General features: G+C 39.0%; 1 protein-coding gene across 1 annotated transcript in view; it reads left to right on the forward strand.

The window, feature by feature from the left end:
• The window catches only part of PHEX (phosphate regulating endopeptidase X-linked), a 94,852-nt gene extending 75,836 nt beyond the window's left edge, over positions 1-19,016 (forward strand). The window contains exons 16-22 of the mRNA XM_058825515.1: positions 5,718-5,772; positions 8,876-8,943; positions 10,305-10,435; positions 13,371-13,436; positions 13,551-13,655; positions 15,367-15,443; positions 18,579-19,016. Of these exons, the coding sequence (XP_058681498.1) occupies positions 5,718-5,772; positions 8,876-8,943; positions 10,305-10,435; positions 13,371-13,436; positions 13,551-13,655; positions 15,367-15,443; positions 18,579-18,681 (605 nt within the window). The 3' untranslated portion in view covers positions 18,682-19,016. The remainder of the gene's footprint in view (positions 1-5,717; positions 5,773-8,875; positions 8,944-10,304; positions 10,436-13,370; positions 13,437-13,550; positions 13,656-15,366; positions 15,444-18,578) is intronic.
• Positions 19,017-20,161: the final 1,145 nt, after the last annotated feature.

A 20,161-nucleotide genomic window follows, 5' to 3' on the forward strand; every position in this document is an offset into this window, starting at 1 on the left:
TTTCTTCCTAAAATTCCTATCTATGAATGTATAAAATAGAAGAACTTGTTCTTTGTTCTTCTCCCCCTAGCCCCCATTCCCTCACCCTGGGGAATCCACTGAGGATTTTTCCTCATAAAATAAATATTTAAGTTTCTTGTAAAACAGATGTTTTCACATTTCCTATTCCCTTAGCAGACAGTATTCCTTGGCACCTCACAAACCACGTCATGTTTCTCCTCATGTTGCCCCACTGAGGTTGGTGAACACCAGGTTCTCTCTTTTTCATGAGTAGAAAAAAGCCTCTTGTCAGGTGAGGGAGAAACTGAGCCAAGAATTGAAGCAGAGGCTACAGAGTCCTCTGCTTTCAAAGACCATTACTTCCCTGTATCTCTTTAATGAATTTATTCACTGAGTTCTTAATAAAATTAAGCTTTGTGTTCATGCATTGCATGGAACAGTTACTCTGCTTTAAACAATTGATATTTTCTGTCACCTTTGTCCACAGGATAAAACCTGAAATAAGGTGTATGATTCAGGTCCCTGTAATGACAGACAATTTTCTCTCTGTCACCTACATATGGGTGCTCAGAGCTGTTTGGGTGTCTCAAAGTATCTGAAAGCAATGTGTTTTTTCTCTTGTGTTTTATCTGAGATAAAACTTGCAGAAGCCAATGAGACTGACAGCCAGACCCCAAACATCAAAACTATCACTGGGATGAGATTCAGTAGTCCCAACAGAAGTCTGTGGAACCATTTTAAACAAATGTATCCTGCCCTTTGGGCTGTTTTTAGACAACTAACCAACACCCCAGGTGTCTTCACATTTAATTCCTTATGTGAATTCAATATTCTTTGATTACTGATCAGAAGTTAGTCTTCTGCTCATATCTTATCCCTTTAAAACTCTACATCTGAACTCATTCAGTGAATTAATGTGACTTGAAAAAGAACAAGTTAAAGCTTTTGAACACGTGCACACCAATTGGCAGAGTGCCCTGTATATCACACAGCTGTCTCCCATATCTGTTACTTATCTATAGGATTCACTAGCCTGTCAGAAGTTGCTTAAAACAAACCAACCTCATTATTGGAAGTTGTAAAATGCACCAACCTCATTATTGGAAGTTGTAAATGCACTAACTTGGAATAAGATTTTTCCTTGCTCAGTTAAAAACAGCATGCTGTAAAACTGATTAATGTAAGTGAACTATACAATTTGAATTCATATTTAGACTTGAACTCTAAATCTCCTCAGGATTTGGTGAGTCTTTTCATGTGTTTTTGGTTTGGTTTATCTATTATTGCTCTGCATTTTTCAGGAAATTATCAGATCAAATGTAGTTATTTGTGTCTTCTTGGTAAACTAGTAATATTATACTGAGGTAAGGGTATTCATCTGCAAAGTGTGTATAATAACACCAGAAGGTTTTAGCTAGGATTTATTAATGGCAGTAAAGCCCCTGCAAAATTGAAGAAAAAGAAACACCTTCAAATTTTAAATACATTCTGAGAAGCTTTACAGCACCTTGCTGGAGGAAGATGCTGAAAATGACATCACAGATGAAATGAAGATAGAAACCTTTAATTACATTAAAAGTAGTCCTGTGCAGGCAAAGTTCTGTCAAAGCTTCAAGATCAGTGTAAATTCAGAGTGAAATATTTGAAGTCAGCCAGGTGTTGGCTCCACTGCTTGAGGTGCCCCTGCATTCCAGAGCAGTAAGGTGACTGAGGGGAAAGTTGAACTGTTGCTGTGCAAGACACAGGGGTTTGGGAAGCCAAAAGCCTCCCTGGAGATGAATCTGGCAAGGGATGTGAAGAAACCTTTCTGCAGGTGTAGCTGCAGCAGCAAATGGAGGGAAAATGTGGTGGTGAATGAGGGCAGGGGACCTGGTAAGGGAGGAGGAGTAGGTTTGGGAGTGTTTGAACAAACTGGGCAAGCACAAGCCCATGGGCTCTGACAGGGTGCACCTACAAGCTCACAGCATCATTATGAGGCCACTCTTGGTAATCTTTGAAAGGTTATGGTGACTTGGGGAGGTTCCTGAGGACTGGAAGAAAGCCAATGTCACTCTTATCTTCAAGAAGGAAGATCCAGGGAATTACAAGCTGGCCAGGCTCACAATGATCCCTGTGTACATGATAAAGTAAATCCTGGAAACAGTTTCTCTGACCAGCTTTCTACATTGAGATTACTAGCTCAGTGGAGGAGGAGAGAGATGTGAAAATGATTTATTGTTTAGAAAGAACTTCAGCACTGCCTTCCTTAACATGGTCAAATACCAACTGCTGAAGAATCAGCCACTTGAGAGGATGGTCAGGTGCACTGAAAGCTCCTTGAACTGCTGAGCTTGAAGGGCTGTGATCAGAGCAGCTGGTTTCTAACGTGGTGGGATCAGCAGCACAAAGTCCATCTTGAGGATGATGCAGCCTGGCTGTCCCACCTTGCCACCAGTAAGATGCATGGATGTAGGGTACCAGTGCTGTTCTGTCACAGCCTGAGCTCAGCTGTCCACAGAGCAGTGCTCTTGTGACATGTGACACCAGTGCCCACCTCAGAATGGTGCTGCAGCCCAGTGGCATTGCTCCAAATTTAGGCAGGTTTTAAGAAAGTAGTCAAAGCACATTCTGCAAGTCCAGAGCTTGATGGCAGATTGGGTTTGTGTGGGGTCTGTAATAAGATAACACAGTTTTCTTCCTGTGTGCTGCTGGTGAGTAATGGCCTTGGTGTAGACTCTGGGCCTGCATTTGTAATCCAGTGTATAAAGAGGGAGACTGTTAGCCTGTATCTCTCTTCTGGGGCTGTGTAGAGGGAGAAAGCTTTAAAAGATGCACAACACAGGCTAAATTTGTGGTCAAGTGTTAGCTCAAAATGCATTCCCACTGCCTGTATCTATTCCTTAAGATGTGAAATTCCCTGAAGTCTGTCTTACTCCTTCAGATCTGTCCTTTGCCTGCTTGAAATCCAGTGGCATAGAAGTAATCCCATTAGAATTTATTGCACCTGGAGCCTACCATGAGCTCTCTGAGTTTTTTCATTAATTCCTTTAGGTGCAATATGCCAAGCAAAAAAAGAAACAGGCTTCACGGGGGAATTACCTAAATCAAGGGATTCAAATCAGCACAAAATAAGAAACTGTCTGGTGATCAATCTCATGTTACAATTTCAAGGACATTCTAGGTATAAGACATTGCTATCCTTGATCCTCCCAAGGATGATGTAGTTGTTGCTTGCCTGAAGGAGATGCTGCATAAAAAGTGTTGTCAGCTCTCAGTGTGTTCCTTCTAATGTTGCAATAGTGGACAAGCACCCTCAGTGCTGCTGACCTCTGGAGCATGGGACCCACTTGCTTTTCTAGCTCACCAAGAATCACTTTCAAACCTAGATTTTTCTTTATTACCAACAAACAAACAAAACCAACAAAACCACAAAAACATGCACCCTTTAAACAAAACAGAACAATTCCTACTGGTGATAATGTATTCCAGTTTCCTGAAATGTGTAGTACAATCTACTGGCCTCTCACTCTGCTTTGGCCTGAAAATACTTCCTGAGCTTCCTTTAGTGCAAAATATAGAGGTGTTTTCACACATGTCCAGAAGCAGAAACCACTCCTTCAACCAGCACTTTGCTCAGTGATGTCTAACCTAAAATGGATCCTGACTGAGTAAAATAATTACCAACCTGTTGTACAGAGCAGCACTGGAGCTTCCTACCATTTGTGCACATTGACTTGTTCAGTGAAAGTATCTCATGGCTTAACTCACAGCTGACTGTGTTTCAACAGTGCTCTTTGAAGACACATTTAGTGCAGCTGGATATGCCTGAGTGAAATTTGCACCTAATTTGCTGTAAATAATGCATATTACCTCTACTGCAGACAAGTGCAAACTCACTTCAAGTTTATACCTGGAAAAATTGTTTGCAGCTCCTTAAAAGATCTGGATAGCCTCTTGGTGCAGTGACAGGCTCCCAGGACTGTGTGATCATTAAATATGATTTGTGGGTGACTGTGCTGCCTTGGCTCACACTGCCTTCAGTGTGGGCTCATTTGTTCATTTTGGCCACAGTTCCTCTCCTCTGCTGTTGTGGGGATAGGATCATTTACAGTTAGCAGAACCTAAGCTTTCCAAAACCTTTTCTGAATTTCAGAGTTTGGAGGGAACCAGTTCAAACTAGATTTTCAGCTCTGAACACAGCTCTTAAAGCCTAACAAGCAATTTTCATCAGGTTGTATGTGTGTACCATTGCTGCTTAAAATGTTCAAAACATGCACGATAAGTAATCCTCTCAGTGCACTGGGAGGCAAGGACAGTTAGATCAGTAAAACTTTGTCCTTGACATTGGTAAAATTGTGGTTTTCAGTGCTGGAAAAGAAAATTATATGCTTGAAACAATAAAGCAACATCTGGAGAAGTAAGAAAAAAAACCCCAGGCAACATTTAGAAAATTTTGTAGCCCACACTTTTTATAAGCTAATTGCAGATAGGGAATGATGGCAGCCATGGAGGAGCAGCAGAAAAAAGCAGTGGGCAGGCCAGGAGGACATGCCTTGTGCTACATCACTTGGCATGAATTACACTCAGCATCCTGGGTTTGTTTTGGGGATTTTTTCATTTGAAAGTAAGTTTTTAAAGACCTTCTAAGGAAAAGACAAAGATCTTGCCTGACAACTTATCTCAGATATAAAGAAATCCATAACCAAACTATCAACAAAAAACTGAATAGGGTTAGAATCAAATGAATATGGTTTCTGTATTGTTTTGGGTGTTCAGGTGATTTCTTGAAGAGGGACCCATAGGGAAATGAAGAATTCCTGGGAAAACAAGTGAATCACTTGAGGAAATGTTATTCCTTAACAAGGTGATGACCATGTGGGTAAACCCTCTAAGCAGGTTCTCTATAGATGAGAGTTTGTGACCCAAGACAGTAAATTCCACATTTGGGCCTGGAAGGATGGCACCTTTCACCATCACATAAGAATTTTGACCATGGGTGTATGTTTTATTTAGCAATTATTTGGGCTGTTAAACTTTTACCATGTGCAGTTCCACTGTCTTTAGTATCCTGGCACTAAAACATCCCCCTGGAATTAAAAATAAATCTGTGACTTTGAATTTGAGGAACAATTTTGTTTCCTATGTGAAATATCAGTAGCTCACAACTCATCAGAGTGTCTCCATTGCTCTTTTTTTGGCAGCTGGTTAGTTGCCAGAACCAGAAGCAGCCAGGTAATATCTATCACTAGACTGACCCTACAGCCTTAATAATCTACAGATTTCCCTTACAAAAGTGCCCAAGTATGTTCATATACCTCTGTTTTTCATAGACTAAATAGAATCAGGCTTACATTTTATCACATTTCTTGCTTCACTGAAGCCTCACTAAGGTAACAGTATTTTAATTCTTACTGCACTTTATCTATGTATTGTCTATTGATCAGTCAGCACATCTGAGGATAATCCAGGACCCTTCAGAGGAAGACTGAGGTGTGTTTTTCACAGGAACACATGCATTTACTCAGACCTGCTTGTGGCAGGATCTCTGCTGCCTCTCTGAGATCCTCTCTTGCATTCTACCACCCAGGGGAAAGCTCCCCTTGAAAAACCTTCTGAAGCCAAACAAATGAGGTCATAAAATCTAAATCCTTGGGCATTGTGACAGCTATTCAGCTGGATTCAATTGACCTCACCAGATTTTTCTTTTCTTTTTTTTTTTTTCCTTTTTGTCATTGCAGGATTCCCAGCAGGAGAACTTCAAAAGCCTTTCTTTTGGGGAACAGAGTATCCTAGGTAAGTAGTGCACAAGGGAACCTCATCTACCTAGAACTGAGGAATAACAGGGAAAGGTATTGCAAACACAAAGAGACAAAGAAGAGGGTGAGGAGAAGAAGGCTGTGGTGCTGAAGACAACTGAAAGGCAGCCCCTAGGAAACCTGTGTTGTCCTGCTGTTGGGCAAACTTGGTCCTTGGGGTGTTGGGTGTTCTCTCCTGCTGGATCCTGCTATTGCCTCTGGAAGGGCTGATTTTGAGAAGTGCTGCTTTGTGTGATATTTTCTTACCTTTGGGAGCTGTATGTGTTGCTGTTGTCTTAAACTGATGACTGATTTCTCACAGGAATTGCTAATTAAGTGCACCCAAGTGCAAGTGTTTCAATGCTACAGCATGCAGATGCAGCAGTGTGCACATGGCAGGTATTAAAAGGAATTGTAAATCAGATAACTAACACTTCCTGAACAGAAGTGAATACCCTGAGAAGCCAATTATTATCAGTGTATTGTTCACTTTCTGATAATATCTAAGATTAGCAGTGAGCCCTTGCCTGTTGAGGTGCATGAGAATATCTTCATGTGCATAAGGGATTGCCTGAGCAGGCCCATGTGCCAGTGAGCCTGAGGAAGGGTAATTATAGGTCACATACATTAAATTTTGAAAAATCACTGCTTTTGTGCAGTTCAATAGCTTTCTATTTTAGGGTAGGATAAGACCATGAAAAATTTCTGGTGGCAGTTTCTGAAAGTTATTTTGCAGTTATATAAAGCCAGTTTCTGGTGAAACATATCCTTAATAAATCATTGTTTAAAAAAATCAAACTTTTCGAACATTTTGTGTTTGCCATCATCTACTCTGGATTGTGTCCTTGTAAACAGGAAATTTGGCAATATATGCAGAAAGACACATTCAATTTATGAACTAATTAATTTGTATTCAAAGAGAATTCTTGTGGGCCAGGTGACTTTGTAAGTGGTAATTGGGGATAGAAGAAAGTCCTTTCTTGTTAAGGTGAACTTATTTTCTGTTGTAGTTATTGCAGACCGGCTTTGCTTTCTGATTTCTCTGTATTCTGACCTTCTGCCATAGTGATAAAACTGTGGTTCTTTCAAAGTATTGTATTTTGCTCATTTCTCTTCCTTAAAGGTTACCTTAGCTTAAATTGGTTTTGCTTGAGTACGTATCAAAATGTAATTTAGTAAACAAATGTAGCTGGTTTATATCAGACAACAGATTGCTTTTGTCCTTGAAAATATTCTGGATGTTTTCTGTCTGCTTAGAAGAAACAGTACATGGCAGTGGAGCAGATAAACTACCAAAAAGTCACCAGTGCCTGCTGAAAAACTAATTTAGCAAATATTTAACGTTTATTGGCATTTTAGTGTCAAGTTCCAGCACAACCACCAAAACCCAGTTACATCTATTTGCAGAAAGCAAAACTTGGTTATCACTTTTACATCTCAGTGCATTAAATAACATAACACTCAAATGCCACCATGCACAATTGTGAGTCTCCAGTACCATATATATTGAAATACAGACTTCAAACTACCTGAAGCTTCCTTTCAGTTCTGAGCCTCCCCAGTCCTAGAAGGGTCCCCTTTAATTTGGTGTCTGCTGGGCTGCACCTTACCCTTCCATCTCTGCCCTACTGTGCCCAAAAATGAAAAGCATGAACAGAAATGGCAAAATTCCTGGAAGAAATGTTGTTGAGCTGGACAAAATGCTGCATTGGTGTTCACAGATTCAAAGGCCAAAATTCACTGCAACCTTAACCCCATCTTTTGGAGCCAAGGAAAGCTCCAAGGAGCCAGACTGGCAGAACACCAGCCTGTTCTTTGTCCCTACCCCTCATGGTGACAAAGAACCTTAGAGGAAAAATAAGATGTATTTAGTAATAGGGCTTGTTTCTTCTAGATCTCTTTACATGTTTTGTGCCATTATTTTTATACTTCTCCAGCTGCAAAAGATCCTGTATAACCCCTTTAGTTCAGATATGGAAAACAAGTCTTACATCATGCATTTATTAGGGGTAATTATCACTGTGTGCTACACAAGATTACAAACTTGTCACACAAAAGGATGATATTTCCATTGCTTAAACATATAATTTTAACCTGCATGTTTTGGAGATGGTTTGTAACAGTACTTGGGCTAAAAAGCAGTAGGGGAGATTTTAACACATGCAAAGTACCATTCAGGAAAGAAAAAAACAAAGTGAAGGATTTTCATGGGAGCAGAGGGAATTAAACGATGTAATAGTTTTTGGGCATGACTGAGATGAGCAATTAGTGCACTATGGATCATTAGGTCCAATAATGTTATTTCAAAACCCTCTGCCTTTCTTCTATTTCAATAAAATGTCTTAGAAATACTATAAGCTACTTTGAAGTATAGCATCTCAATAACTGAAATAATTAAAATCACAAAAAGTGGCTCCACAAATGAAAGATACATTGAGTAAATCACCTACCCCATGATACCCACTGCTTTTGGTGTAATAAAGCCCTAAGCTTTTCCCTCTTTCATCCCTATTTCTCCTAAAAGCATGCTTATTGGGATATAATAAAGAAGATATAATTAATTGTCACTCAGAAATACAAAGTATTTCTTTTTACTCTGTTTCCCAGGTGCCTTAGATCTGACTGTGTATCACATCCTCTTCCAGGGCAGGTGCAAGGGAATTATATGACCTTTCTTTTTAGAACTGAATGGAGATCTGTTAATGCTTTACAAAAGATAGTTTTTGTAGTTTTTGTAGTTTTTTTACAAAAGTAGTTTTTGTACAAAGCTGTAACTTTGTCCTGTTCCCAGTCAGAACAATCAGAATTCAGTCAGCTGAAGGAGAGTGGAGCCCATATGATGCTGATAAGGGATTTGGTTGGAAGAGTGAACCATCACAACGCTTTCAAAGTTTTAGATTAAATATTACTTTTAAACAAGAGTTTAACATTAAGACTTTCAACATCTTTAAGTCAAAATTGTGTAGGTCTGAATTTTAGACACATATCCTGTGCCTTCTTAGCCTATTTTTAAATCAATAATGATCTTTCCTGATGTCTTTTGTCCTTTAATGTTCATGACTGTGAACACTTTCTGAGGAAACTGCTTCTTTGTGTTCCAGGTCATTAAGTTATGGTGCCATAGGAGTGATTGTTGGCCATGAGTTTACTCATGGATTTGATAGCAATGGTGAGTATTTGACTGCACTTTGATAACTTTTTTATTTACAGAGTTGACAGATTAGAAAGCTGACTTGTACATGCTGTAGCATTTTTATTGTTTTGGTTTTTTTAATGGTGCAGAGTTGTGTGAAAAAATGATAAAATTGTATTTATTGGATTTATTTACATGGAATCTTGCTTTTCTGAATTGGATTTTATTTGGTAAAAGAAATGCCACAAGTTTGATTCTTTATATTTGTCTTAAATGAAAACTAAAGCAGCAACAGATTCTGAAAGTCCTAACAGGGGGAGGGGAGAGTGGGAAGGACAAAGGGATAATTTCTGATTGATAAAAATTACTAAGGAAACCTTTCATTTCAGGTTTGACATTTTTAAAAAGATAATTGCAAAAGTTTTAAAATACAATACTGGAACAAAAGTAGAACAGAAATGGTGTGCAAAATATTAAAATTAAATTTAAAAAAAAGAGAGATGGAAAAAAAATAGTCATAAAATGTCAATGCAATTGTCCTGGCAAACTGGATGGAGTGGGGCATTGACACTACCTAGGTTTCGCTGTCTCAGCAAAGTGCTTTTAAAAATTGGGCTCCTGAGAGAAAGTTAGGGGAGAGGAGGGAGATGCAGGCAGAAAGAAACTCAAATCTCCTCCTCTAGGAAGTAATTTTGAGTTTGCTTATGATGTGCAATATAGAATACCTTAAAAAAAAAAAACAACAACAAACCCAAAAACCCCCACATATCCTGTTTGCACTGCTCTACAACACTTTGTGTCAGCAAGCACTCCAAAATGGAGGCATTTTTCTTCATAAACTCCCACTTTGTGTAGGTGAGCACCTAATCTCCACCTTGTTTCCTGCCAGTTAGAAAGGAACCTAAAGTTTGATTTCCTCCTTGCCAGGGTCTTACCTTCCAAATACAGAAATAAATACATCTCTAGGGAATTTTTCACCTTGTGGAAATTTTAGAAGTTTTCATGGAATGGATTTGTTTCCTGCTCAGGTGAAGAATTAATAATAAATTAGTTATCATCACATTGTCAGAATGAAAGACATATGGTATGAGATGAAAAATGCAATTATACTTGCAAAAAAGCTAAGTGCCTCTTACACTATGTAATTATAAAATGTACTGTAGAATTCATTAGTTATTACTATATTTTTCTGCAAATGGAAATTACGACAATAAATAGAATGCCAGCTTTTCACTGCTGATTTGAGTGGGGCCAAGATTTTGCTCACTGATCCTGTCCATTCTGTACACACACTCACATGAGAACATTCACCTCTCATTTCTGTCAAGGTGATAGATTCCTAAACTTTAAAAGCTTTTTCCTGCAAAAACATTTGTTTTCTTTCTTTCCTTTTTGAGGTCGGAAATATGACAAAAATGGAAATTTAGACCCTTGGTGGACGACTGACTCTGAAGAAAAATTTAAAGAGAAAACAAAATGCATGATTAATCAATACAACAATTACTACTGGAAACAAGCTGGCTTACATGTATGTAAATCACCAGTGACTGAAAACAGTGTACATAAGGAGTTTGGGTCATTGTGCTTTTTTTCTTTTTGTTTTTTGAAGTTCTCTTTTTATAAATCCCAACACATTAGAATATTAAACTACCAACTTCATTTCTCACAACAAATGATTTTTTGAGGTGAATAATTCTGTTAAAAATTGTCTGTCACGTTTGATTAGTCCAGTCAAATACCACTACCCACACCCTGGTGACAGGGTTAAACCATTTCTCTCCATCACATCATTTTGGAATCAGAGGAAGAGGATGAAGTCACTCAGCAGGGCTGGTCTAATTATTGTCAGCATGTTAAATGTCTTCTGAAGATGAAGTCTGTAATGAAAACTGAGCAGTCACTCTTTTAGAAAGAATATAATAGCATGTTTTATAGATTCCTCTAACAATTCTGCCTGTTATTTATTGCAGCTATAAAATGGATGCATGAGCCCTACTTTATTTCACATTCAACTCTTGCTATTTCTTCCATGTGTGCACACAGACCCCATTTGTATGTTTAATCAAGGGAATATGACAGCAGTAGCTCCTAGAAAAGGATTGAGAAAGTGCAAGGGAATTGTTTCTGTTTTGTTGTCTATCAAAGGAATGGGCTTCCCTGAAGATGTGTGCATTCATATGTGTGTCCAAAATGAGGATAAGCAGGATATGTCCCAGACCTTCAGAAATAAATAGCTGAAATTCCAGTGATGTTGTCTGGGATGTGATTTTAATCTTAGTTTTCAGGATAAAACAAATACTCCAGTCCCCACTCAACTCTATCACCTCTACCTATATTTTACAGATACTAGTACATCTTTGCCTTTTAACAATAGTGAGGACCCATTAAATTCTTATCAACAATTCTAGAACTTTTCCGAGGCTTGTTTGTGCTGATCTCAGAGATAACAAAGCCATATTGTGGTCCAGTCTGAAGTCCAGCAACTCAGACTTGAAATAATTCATAGCAATCTAATTTGCAAATAAAAATTCTCAGGCTCATTCCTGAATATTTGTAGGGTAAAAACTGTCATTACAAAAATGCTACTCAAAAAAGATCCTTAAAACCTTCCCCAAAAATGTGGCTGACCTCTTCTCCTGCTCTGCCATTGGCTTGGCCATCCCCTTTAACTTTTGCACTGTCTCTTGAGATGAGGTAGGTCTGAATTTGCTCCCAGTGTAGAAACTGCCTTTGAAGTCCATGGGCTTACTAGAGAGACCACAGTTACCCACAGCCTTGTCATCCCATTCCTTCTTTATCCACAGGATAACCAAAAGCACTTTTTAGATGATAGAAGATTTTTCCAATTTTCTGACATATTTTATAGCTTTTGTAGGAAGAGCTATGCCAGCAAAGACCTTTTATTATTATAATTTTGGCCTGTCATTTGCATCAGTACTCTGCAGGCTTTTTACCCTTGTATCAATATTTTTAATGGATTAAGAAACCTATTTATTCTTCTTCCTTCTCATCTGGTATGCAATAAAATGTGTCCAGAAAAGAAACCTAATGAAAGAAAAAGTGATATAGAAATAGCTTCAGAGCGCAATAATCACATAAAGTCATCTCATCAAATAAAGGGCTTATCATGGTCCATGATCCCTGCCACAACCTCCCTGTGCAGAGTAGTCTCAAATACTTGATCTCCAGCTGCCTGAGATCAGCAGAAAGAATTCTTCCGCTTTTTAGCTGGCCTGTGGCCCTGTTAGGTTACTCTGATCTTGTGCTCCAAGTCAGTCTCCTCACAAGCCCAGTGCCAGTGAAATGTGTGAGCAGGAAGGCCAGAGGAAAAGGCAGCTGTGTGCTGTCTGTCCCTGGTGTCCCAGCACCTTTTCTCCTAAAAGCTTCTCTCCCACCCCATCTCCACCCTCCCGAGAGCAGGGGAGAGCTGACAGGAAAGGGCTGCACTTTCCTCTGTGGCTCCCATTTTTCCTGTATGTTGTACCCAAGGCATCCAAGTGTTCCAGTCCAATCTGAGTGCTCATCTGTGCTGAGTGTGGGGCTGTGCACAAGTTCCTGGCCATTCCCTTGAGTTTTCCCCTCATTTTCCATCCTGAAATGAGTCCTGATGCCAACCCCACTGCACTGATCCCTGTGGCAGGGGAGGGCTGATGGCTGCAGCCAGCATTGACCTTCAGAGCCCTGCTCAAAACTGTGCTCAATTATCTTGTTTATTTGAGACACAGGAGAGAGTAAAACTGCTTAATTACAAATACAGTTGGTAACACAAGGACCTTAGTAGGCTGGGTGAGTAGAGATAATGCCACTTCAGCAGAAATTAGGATTTCTTTGTAATGATATTGAACTTGGTAATGCCAGGAGACCAGTTTCCTCACAAAGTTTATATTGTGCAGTTTCCCACAACACATTCTTGTTGCTATTGCTCCTGCTCTTGGAATCAATACCCAGGACAAGCAATAAGAATCTCCTTTGCAGATATTTTTAGAGCACTGAATATACTACCAATTTTGATTCTGACAGCTATTTTTAATTAAGCTTATTTATGTTATGACTTAGGAGTTATTTTTGCATCCCAGTAGCATATTAAGAGTTTTGTAGAGAAATAAATATAGCCTTTTAGATAAAAGTTTAAGAGGCTACTGGATGTCACATGTCACCAGATATAAACAGTCCTTAGGGGCAAATTACTGACACTGAGCTCAAAGATCAGGAACTGGACTCTTAAGTGCATTCTATCTACTACATTTTGTGCTACAGAGATCCATGACCAGAGCCAGGATAACTCATCACAGAAAACAGTTTACTGGCAGTTTTCACATGGAAACCCAGTTTTCCTAACCAAAGTTTGTCCAAATTGACTGAGTTGTTCTTGCCTTGTTTTACTTTTCCCCCTCTTTTTGAAGTTGATCAAGTAGGAAGTTCAGAAATGGGTCAAATGATTGATGTTCTTTCATTCTGCCAAGGTGAAAGGGAAGAGAACTTTGGCAGAGAACATTGCAGATAATGGAGGTCTGCGAGAAGCTTTCAGGGTAAGTAGATGGAAAATATCTGAAACATCATGTTACTTAAAAATAATAATAAAAAAAAAACCCTGTGGTTATCGTCATGCTGCTGAAAGGCACTTAGTATCTCTTTCTTATCAGGCATACAGGAAATGGATTACAGAAAAGAGGGGAGGAGAAGAAGAGCCTTTACTGCCAGGCCTTGAGTTCACACACAACCAGCTTTTCTTTCTGAGTTATGCCCATGTGAGTAGAACAAATGTGTCCCAAACCCCATCTATTAACTTGAACAATGTGCAGTGCAGAGATGAGCTTGGTTGTTTTCAGCAATCTGCACCACCCAAACACAGATTTTGAGAGTATAAGGAGAGACTTCTCCCACAATTATTATTTCTTTCTCTTTCCCTCTTTGTCCTCAACTACCCATGGTGCCAGAACTACTGAAATGATTCTTGGTTTTGCAGTGTTGTCACAGCAACTTTCTTTCTTTTTTCTACTTCTCTGCACTAAAAGGGTCTTCCTGCATGTGTTGACTCCTCAGCCTTCTTCAATTTTAACTCACACCATTTGTTACTGTGTACATTGTTCAAGGGAACTGAGCAGCAGTGAAGAAAGTCTTAGTTTATTTTTTCCCATCTGTACACTAAATATGCTGTGACAAAACTTTGATAAGGCTGTGAGATTTTTAGAAAAAAACACAGAGTGAGGGAGGATCAGAAATTATTTATTTGGGTAAACAAATTGGGGAAAACTCCCTACATGAGAAGTAAAAGGCTATAAAACTTTGTCTCCAGTAGAAGGAATGAATCATCCCAAACTGAAAAAACAGGACCCAACGCAACCAGTCCTGGCTAAAAATAATTTCTCTGCTGAGAGTCAGTGTAGCAGTCTGTGGGCCTGTGGCTGTTTCAGTTTGACCATATTGGACAAAGAAAATATTTAATTTTCATTGTTTATGCTGAATAAACTTTCACCTTATGTCAGTTTTTCTCCAAGAAAATTTTCACACTGTAGGGAACATCTGGGGCTCTTACAGGACCACTGCAGAAATCATATTTCCAATGGTCCCTCACAGGGAGGGCACACTCACAGTGAGAGCAGTGTGTGCAAGGTGCCCTCGAGCTCAGTCTATTTTCACAAAGCTCAAGAGACTCAACGGACTTTTATAAAATGTCTGGACTGTGTTCAGCCAGAAAAAATTGCACTGAAGTCCACTGAAATCCTATGGGCAATCTGGCTTAAAGGATTTTGTTGATAGGAACATTTAATGTAGAGGCTTAGGTAAGGTAGGGGCAGTTTAAAGGAGATTTCTCATGCAATGGATGCAGCATAAGAGTAGTTATTCAGTTGTGCAAATATTCTATCTACCCTCTTTTTTGGTCAGTTATGATTGAATTAAGCATCTTATCAGGAGCAGGGAACTGGAGACCACTGATGGAAATGTGGAATATGTGTAATTTCAAAAGAAACTGACATTCCAACATGGCATAAATATATCAGGTACTATAGCAGCAGTTCTAGAGATGATAAGCATTATTATGTGTACCTTTTATACACATTATATAGTTTTGAGACCAAGAAGTATATTTGGTAATTATTAAGGTGTGAGATGCTGCAAAACAAGCTGAAAGACAAGCTGCCATAATAGAGAACTGCAAAAAAAAAAAAAAAACTAGTAAAGTGACTGTGATTAGATGATGTGAAAGAGTGTGCAGAGAAAAACAGTGGGTGGACACTGGATCCATTAGGGGATTTGAAAAACAAGAGAAAACTTCAGATTGGCAAAGGTGAAACAAAGTAGGAGTTTATGGTGCCTTTCCATTTCATGTATTTTATAAGTAATGGACATCTTAAGAACAGTGACATTACATTTTGCTGTGCATAAAAAGTGATCCCAGATAATGTGCCTGTTTCTCTTTCTTTTTTTTTCTTTTTTTTTTAATTTTTATTTTATTAGGTAAGATGCAATGCCTTTAGACCGGAATCTGCGAGGGAGCAAATATATACTGGAGCTCACAGCCCTCCTCAGTTCAGGTAGTGCAAATATGGTATTTCCTCAGTGTACACACAGAATCAATCACTGCAGAACAGAAGTGCAGAAATATAGCATTTTAAGAGGGGTTTAAGAGCAAGCACAAAATTGGATTGTGCTCTTGGTTTAGATGGACATTGAACTGCTTTTATTAGCTTATCTCTCACTATTATAAATGCTCTTCTGTAAAACTGAGGAGCTTGCATCTACCTTCAAAAGCATTTGAACCAGAACACACTCTGATCCATGTGATGTCCTGTAATCATGGCCTGAGTACCTGAAATGCCTCATCTATCACTTTCTTTCCCTAAGCAATTCCAGCTTAGAAAACAGTGAATATAAGGAGGGGCCTCGATTTAATCCATCTGAGTTCATTAAAAGCTCTTTCGTCTCAACCTTGAATTACATTGATAATGCAAAGCAAAAGGTGCCCTGTGAGTTCAGTTCAAGCCCTGACTCTTCCATTGGCCTTCCAGTGACACTGTTTGAAGGAGCTGTGGTGGTCCAGCATAACAGAGGGAGCCTGTCCTGGCCAAAAGGCTCCTCTGGCCACAGACACTCATGAACTCCCTGCCATGGGAAGGGGGAAATTTTAGAGACCACATAGGAATTAGGAAGCCTGAGTTTATTTTTCTGCTTCTTCATCAAGAACATGTTGGATTTGTTGGGATTTATGTTGGTTACATTTACTTAACTAAGAATTCTGTGTTTGCCCTTGGTCAAGTACTACATTACCTCTTTATTTGGACAAAGGATGTTATATCCACAACAAAATTCACACAATACAGTGGATTATTTGCCTTCTAGAGAATCTCACCACTTTCTGTTGACTGAAAGAGTGTTATACCAGCTAGTGAGTAGTGCAGTATGCAAATCTGTATGCCTTTTGACATTGAAAATACATCATGACAATGAGGAGCATCAGGCTGACCTTCAGCCTACAGAGATATTATTTTCATAATTCCTACCCATGTTGATATTTTGGTAAAATAACCATCTGTTGTCTTTTAAAATCCTCAGGTTTATTTATCTATACATATATTTATATTCTGAATAGTTTCATAGCTACATTCCCATGAGATGGTGATACACATGGAACTCTAGGGATAGAGTATTTATTGGGAAAACTCCTGAAGGCATCAGGCTATGAAAGAAAACATCAGAGCTTAGGTTAATTTGAGATCTAGAAAATATAGACAAAACTTAGTTTTTGTGCAAGATACTGAGAACTGGCTTCTGTTTCACAACTGAAAAAAAGCAGTGGTGCTTGTCTCCTTGCAAATCATATCAACTGGGCTAAAAAAAATATCTATTTCCCTCAGCTTGGTTTCATTTATGTCCCAAGCCCATTATAAGCATAACTGCAATACAGCTACCTCCAACACTGACAACCCTTTCTGTCCAAAAAGCTCAAACAGCCCTTTTAAAAGTAATCATAAAAGGTAACAATAAAAATTATAGAAATGAACAACACATGTCTTGAGCACAGATGTATACATCTGAACTACTCACACCAGTTTCTCTTCAAAGTCAAAAAGGAAATGTCATTTTAGAAGTTAATATATATATAAATAATCTTTCAGCAGGTAATAAGTTTAAATTACTTAGACTCTGCAAGTACATCTTTCTATTGATTACCAAGGGAGGCCAGTGTGACCTGCTCAAGGAAAGGTGTCTCTGCTATAATTCAATGGGATGAAATCCAGACACTCCACTCTGACTTCAGTTAATGAGTGGCAAAATCAAACCATGGGTAGAAAAGTGGTGTGCATGCACACATAAAGATTTTTTCACTGGATAAATTCCAGGTTTACTTGTTTTTAATTGGCAGATTTTCAGTATTAGCATGTGTCTTTGCTATTTTTGAATGCCAATTTCAGATTGAAATCCCTGGCATGGCAGGCAGAACTCCCACTAACATCAGCAGCAGCTCTGCATGACCAACTCTTGCTGTTTCTGCCCCTGAATATGTATCTGCAATTTTTTTTTTTTTACAGTAAAGCTGCATATCTTATTTGAAGCCTAACCTAATTTGGTAATCTTTGCTACAAAACTGACCTTTAGGTATTTTTGTGCCAGATGACTGCAAATTTTTTTACTCACAGAAAGTCTAATCAATGTAATAAGAATATTTTCTACCATGCTGAGCTACACTGAGAAGCAAATTTTCTGCAATATAGAAAAATGCCTCCTCACTGCATAACAGAGGCAAGGTATACAACTGCTATCACAGGAGATGTTTTTTCTGCTTTTAACTCAGAAAACTCTTTACAACCATTACAAGTTTCAGGTTAGTAAATCCCAAGATGGTTGAAAGTATAGGAAAAAAACAGCAAACAACACAACTGCAATCTAGCAAAGGTAAAATAATAGTTTCTGACTGCACCAAATAATGCGGACATGAAAGCAGGAGCCAAAGGATGATTGCATGCAAGGACCAGCTCTTCCCCTATGCCCAAAGGTGCCAGTCTGGAACGCAGGCACATTGTCCAGCTTGTGTCAGGCAGGGAGGTGCTGCTCTTTCAATATCACACCACCTGTGGTAGAAGCAAGAGAGCATGGGAGCTGTTCAGGGCAGCAGGCTCAGAAAATATATTTCCAAAATATCAGAGGAGTCAGGATGCTCACAGGTGCAAGGCTGAGCAGCCCAAAAAGAGCTGTAAAGTCCCAGGGAGCCAGTGTGTGTGGGCGGGCAGAGCATGCTGCTAGGAGAATCTGGAGCCTCATGAAACCACTGCCAGCACAAGCCCAGTGTGTGCTGACATCCTCCTGCCTGCTGCACTGCAGCTGCCTGGCAGGGCTGGAAGAACAATTCCACCCTGCACAGCTACTGCTGATCTCCCACCTGTGCTGCAAGGGTTACACTAGAAAATTGTTCTAAAGGATACAGTATCACAAAATGAATTTGGTTTTCCTAAAGTTTCTAGCAAAGCAAGATGTTTCTCAAAGCATGAAACTATATTTGCTTCATATTAACTTTAACTGGGAGCCTTTCTCCTGAACCTTTTGCTTTTATTTGCGGGGAAAATTATATGAAAGCCTGAAAATTCAGCCTGAAGTGAAAACACTGAAACACTTTCAGACCTGTAGTGTTTGACAAAAGGCAGCCTGCATGTCAATCACCTTTCTCTTTGCAGAGTGATCGGATCCATGAGCAACTTTGAGGAGTTCCGCAAGGCGTTCAACTGCGCGGCGAACACGACGATGAACCGCGGGGCGCAGTCCTGCCGGCTCTGGTAGCTGTCCCTGCCAGCCCTGGTAGCTGTCCCTGCCAGCCCTGGTAGCTGTTCCTGCCAGCCCTTCTCTCAGGAACCTGCAACTGAACTGCTCAAACCCATTGCCAGAGCTTCAGAATGATGCTCTGAAATATGGAGAGGTGTTACTTCAGATGCGTCTTCCTCACCCGTGTTGACGATCTGCATGGATCCGATCATTCCTTACTTAGAGCCTAGAAACATTCCAAATAGAAGAGCTTTTCTTTAAGTATAATAATAAAAAGTAACTCCTTTTAACCATAAAACTACTCCGGCTCATCTGCAGTATCACTGCCGTTGATGGATAACTGCCATTATCAATTCTAATTCCTGATTTATAGTTGAGCAAGATGTAAATGCTAAAATCCAGTTTTAATCTATTGCTCTGCAGGGGTTCTATGCAGAATGCTCCCACAGTAAAATTTATTCTTTCTGGATGAAGAAATTCATGAGACCTGCTATAAAGCCAGCTCTGATCTGCTGCGTGATACTGCATTTTCATAACTTAAGCTGTCACTGCCCAGCATGCCATAAATGATGTTGCATGATGTAAAGACACAAGACTTTATATTAGTTCAGTTTAATATGTCAGATTAGTGCCTCTGGTTTTGGAACAGTTTCAAGCTGAGAAAGCACCTCATGGTATTCATCAGTAGGACTAAAACATAAAGGATGCTTGTCAGATCATGGCCTCTTCTAATTTTAGAACAGCTTATGATAAAAATCAATGTATGGTGAAAATCTCAGAGGGGATTCCCAGCACCATGATACTCATAAATATTGCAGCATTTATTCTGGTTTACAGTGTAGGCAGTTTTTTTCCCAGCACCTTGTGCTGAAGATAGCTTCATCTATATTTATTTTTTCTAAGCCAGAAATACTATACCAGTTTTAAATGATGGATTTTATTGTTTCTGAGTCTTACATGGCATTTTAAGTAGTGTGTGTGTTTGTCCTCATATTCTGGATGGGGCAGGATGACTTGTGATTTTAAGGTAAGAGTTTGTGACAGAAAAACAGACCACCAGCATTATTTGACTTGTCTAGATAAAAAAAGCAATTGAGGAGTAGAGGACTTAAAATACAGTAAAAATATAGACCAGCTGAGTTTTCAATTTGATTTTTAAGAATATTCATGAAAAGATATTTTATTATTATATTTAACCCATAACTATTGCTGGGGGGATGAGATGCAGGGTGAGGGAGGATGTACACACAGCTCTTTTTTCCTATCAGAGAGGTACCTATATGAGTGGTATATGTTTATACTTTGCGCATTATTTAATTTTTACATGGTGGAATTATTTCAAAAGCAGTTTCTTTAGACTGATTTAATTACTGCAAATATATCTGGAGTAATATACATGTGTATATACATATATGCAAAATATAAGTATTATATGCTTTTATTTTATTTTATCAGTATAGAAATGTTAGTAAGAGAAACTTTTTCTTACAAGGATTGG

The sequence above is a fragment of the Ammospiza caudacuta genome, chromosome 2 (genome assembly GCF_027887145.1).
Source record: "Ammospiza caudacuta isolate bAmmCau1 chromosome 2, bAmmCau1.pri, whole genome shotgun sequence".
NCBI classification, from domain to species: domain Eukaryota; kingdom Metazoa; phylum Chordata; class Aves; order Passeriformes; family Passerellidae; genus Ammospiza; species Ammospiza caudacuta.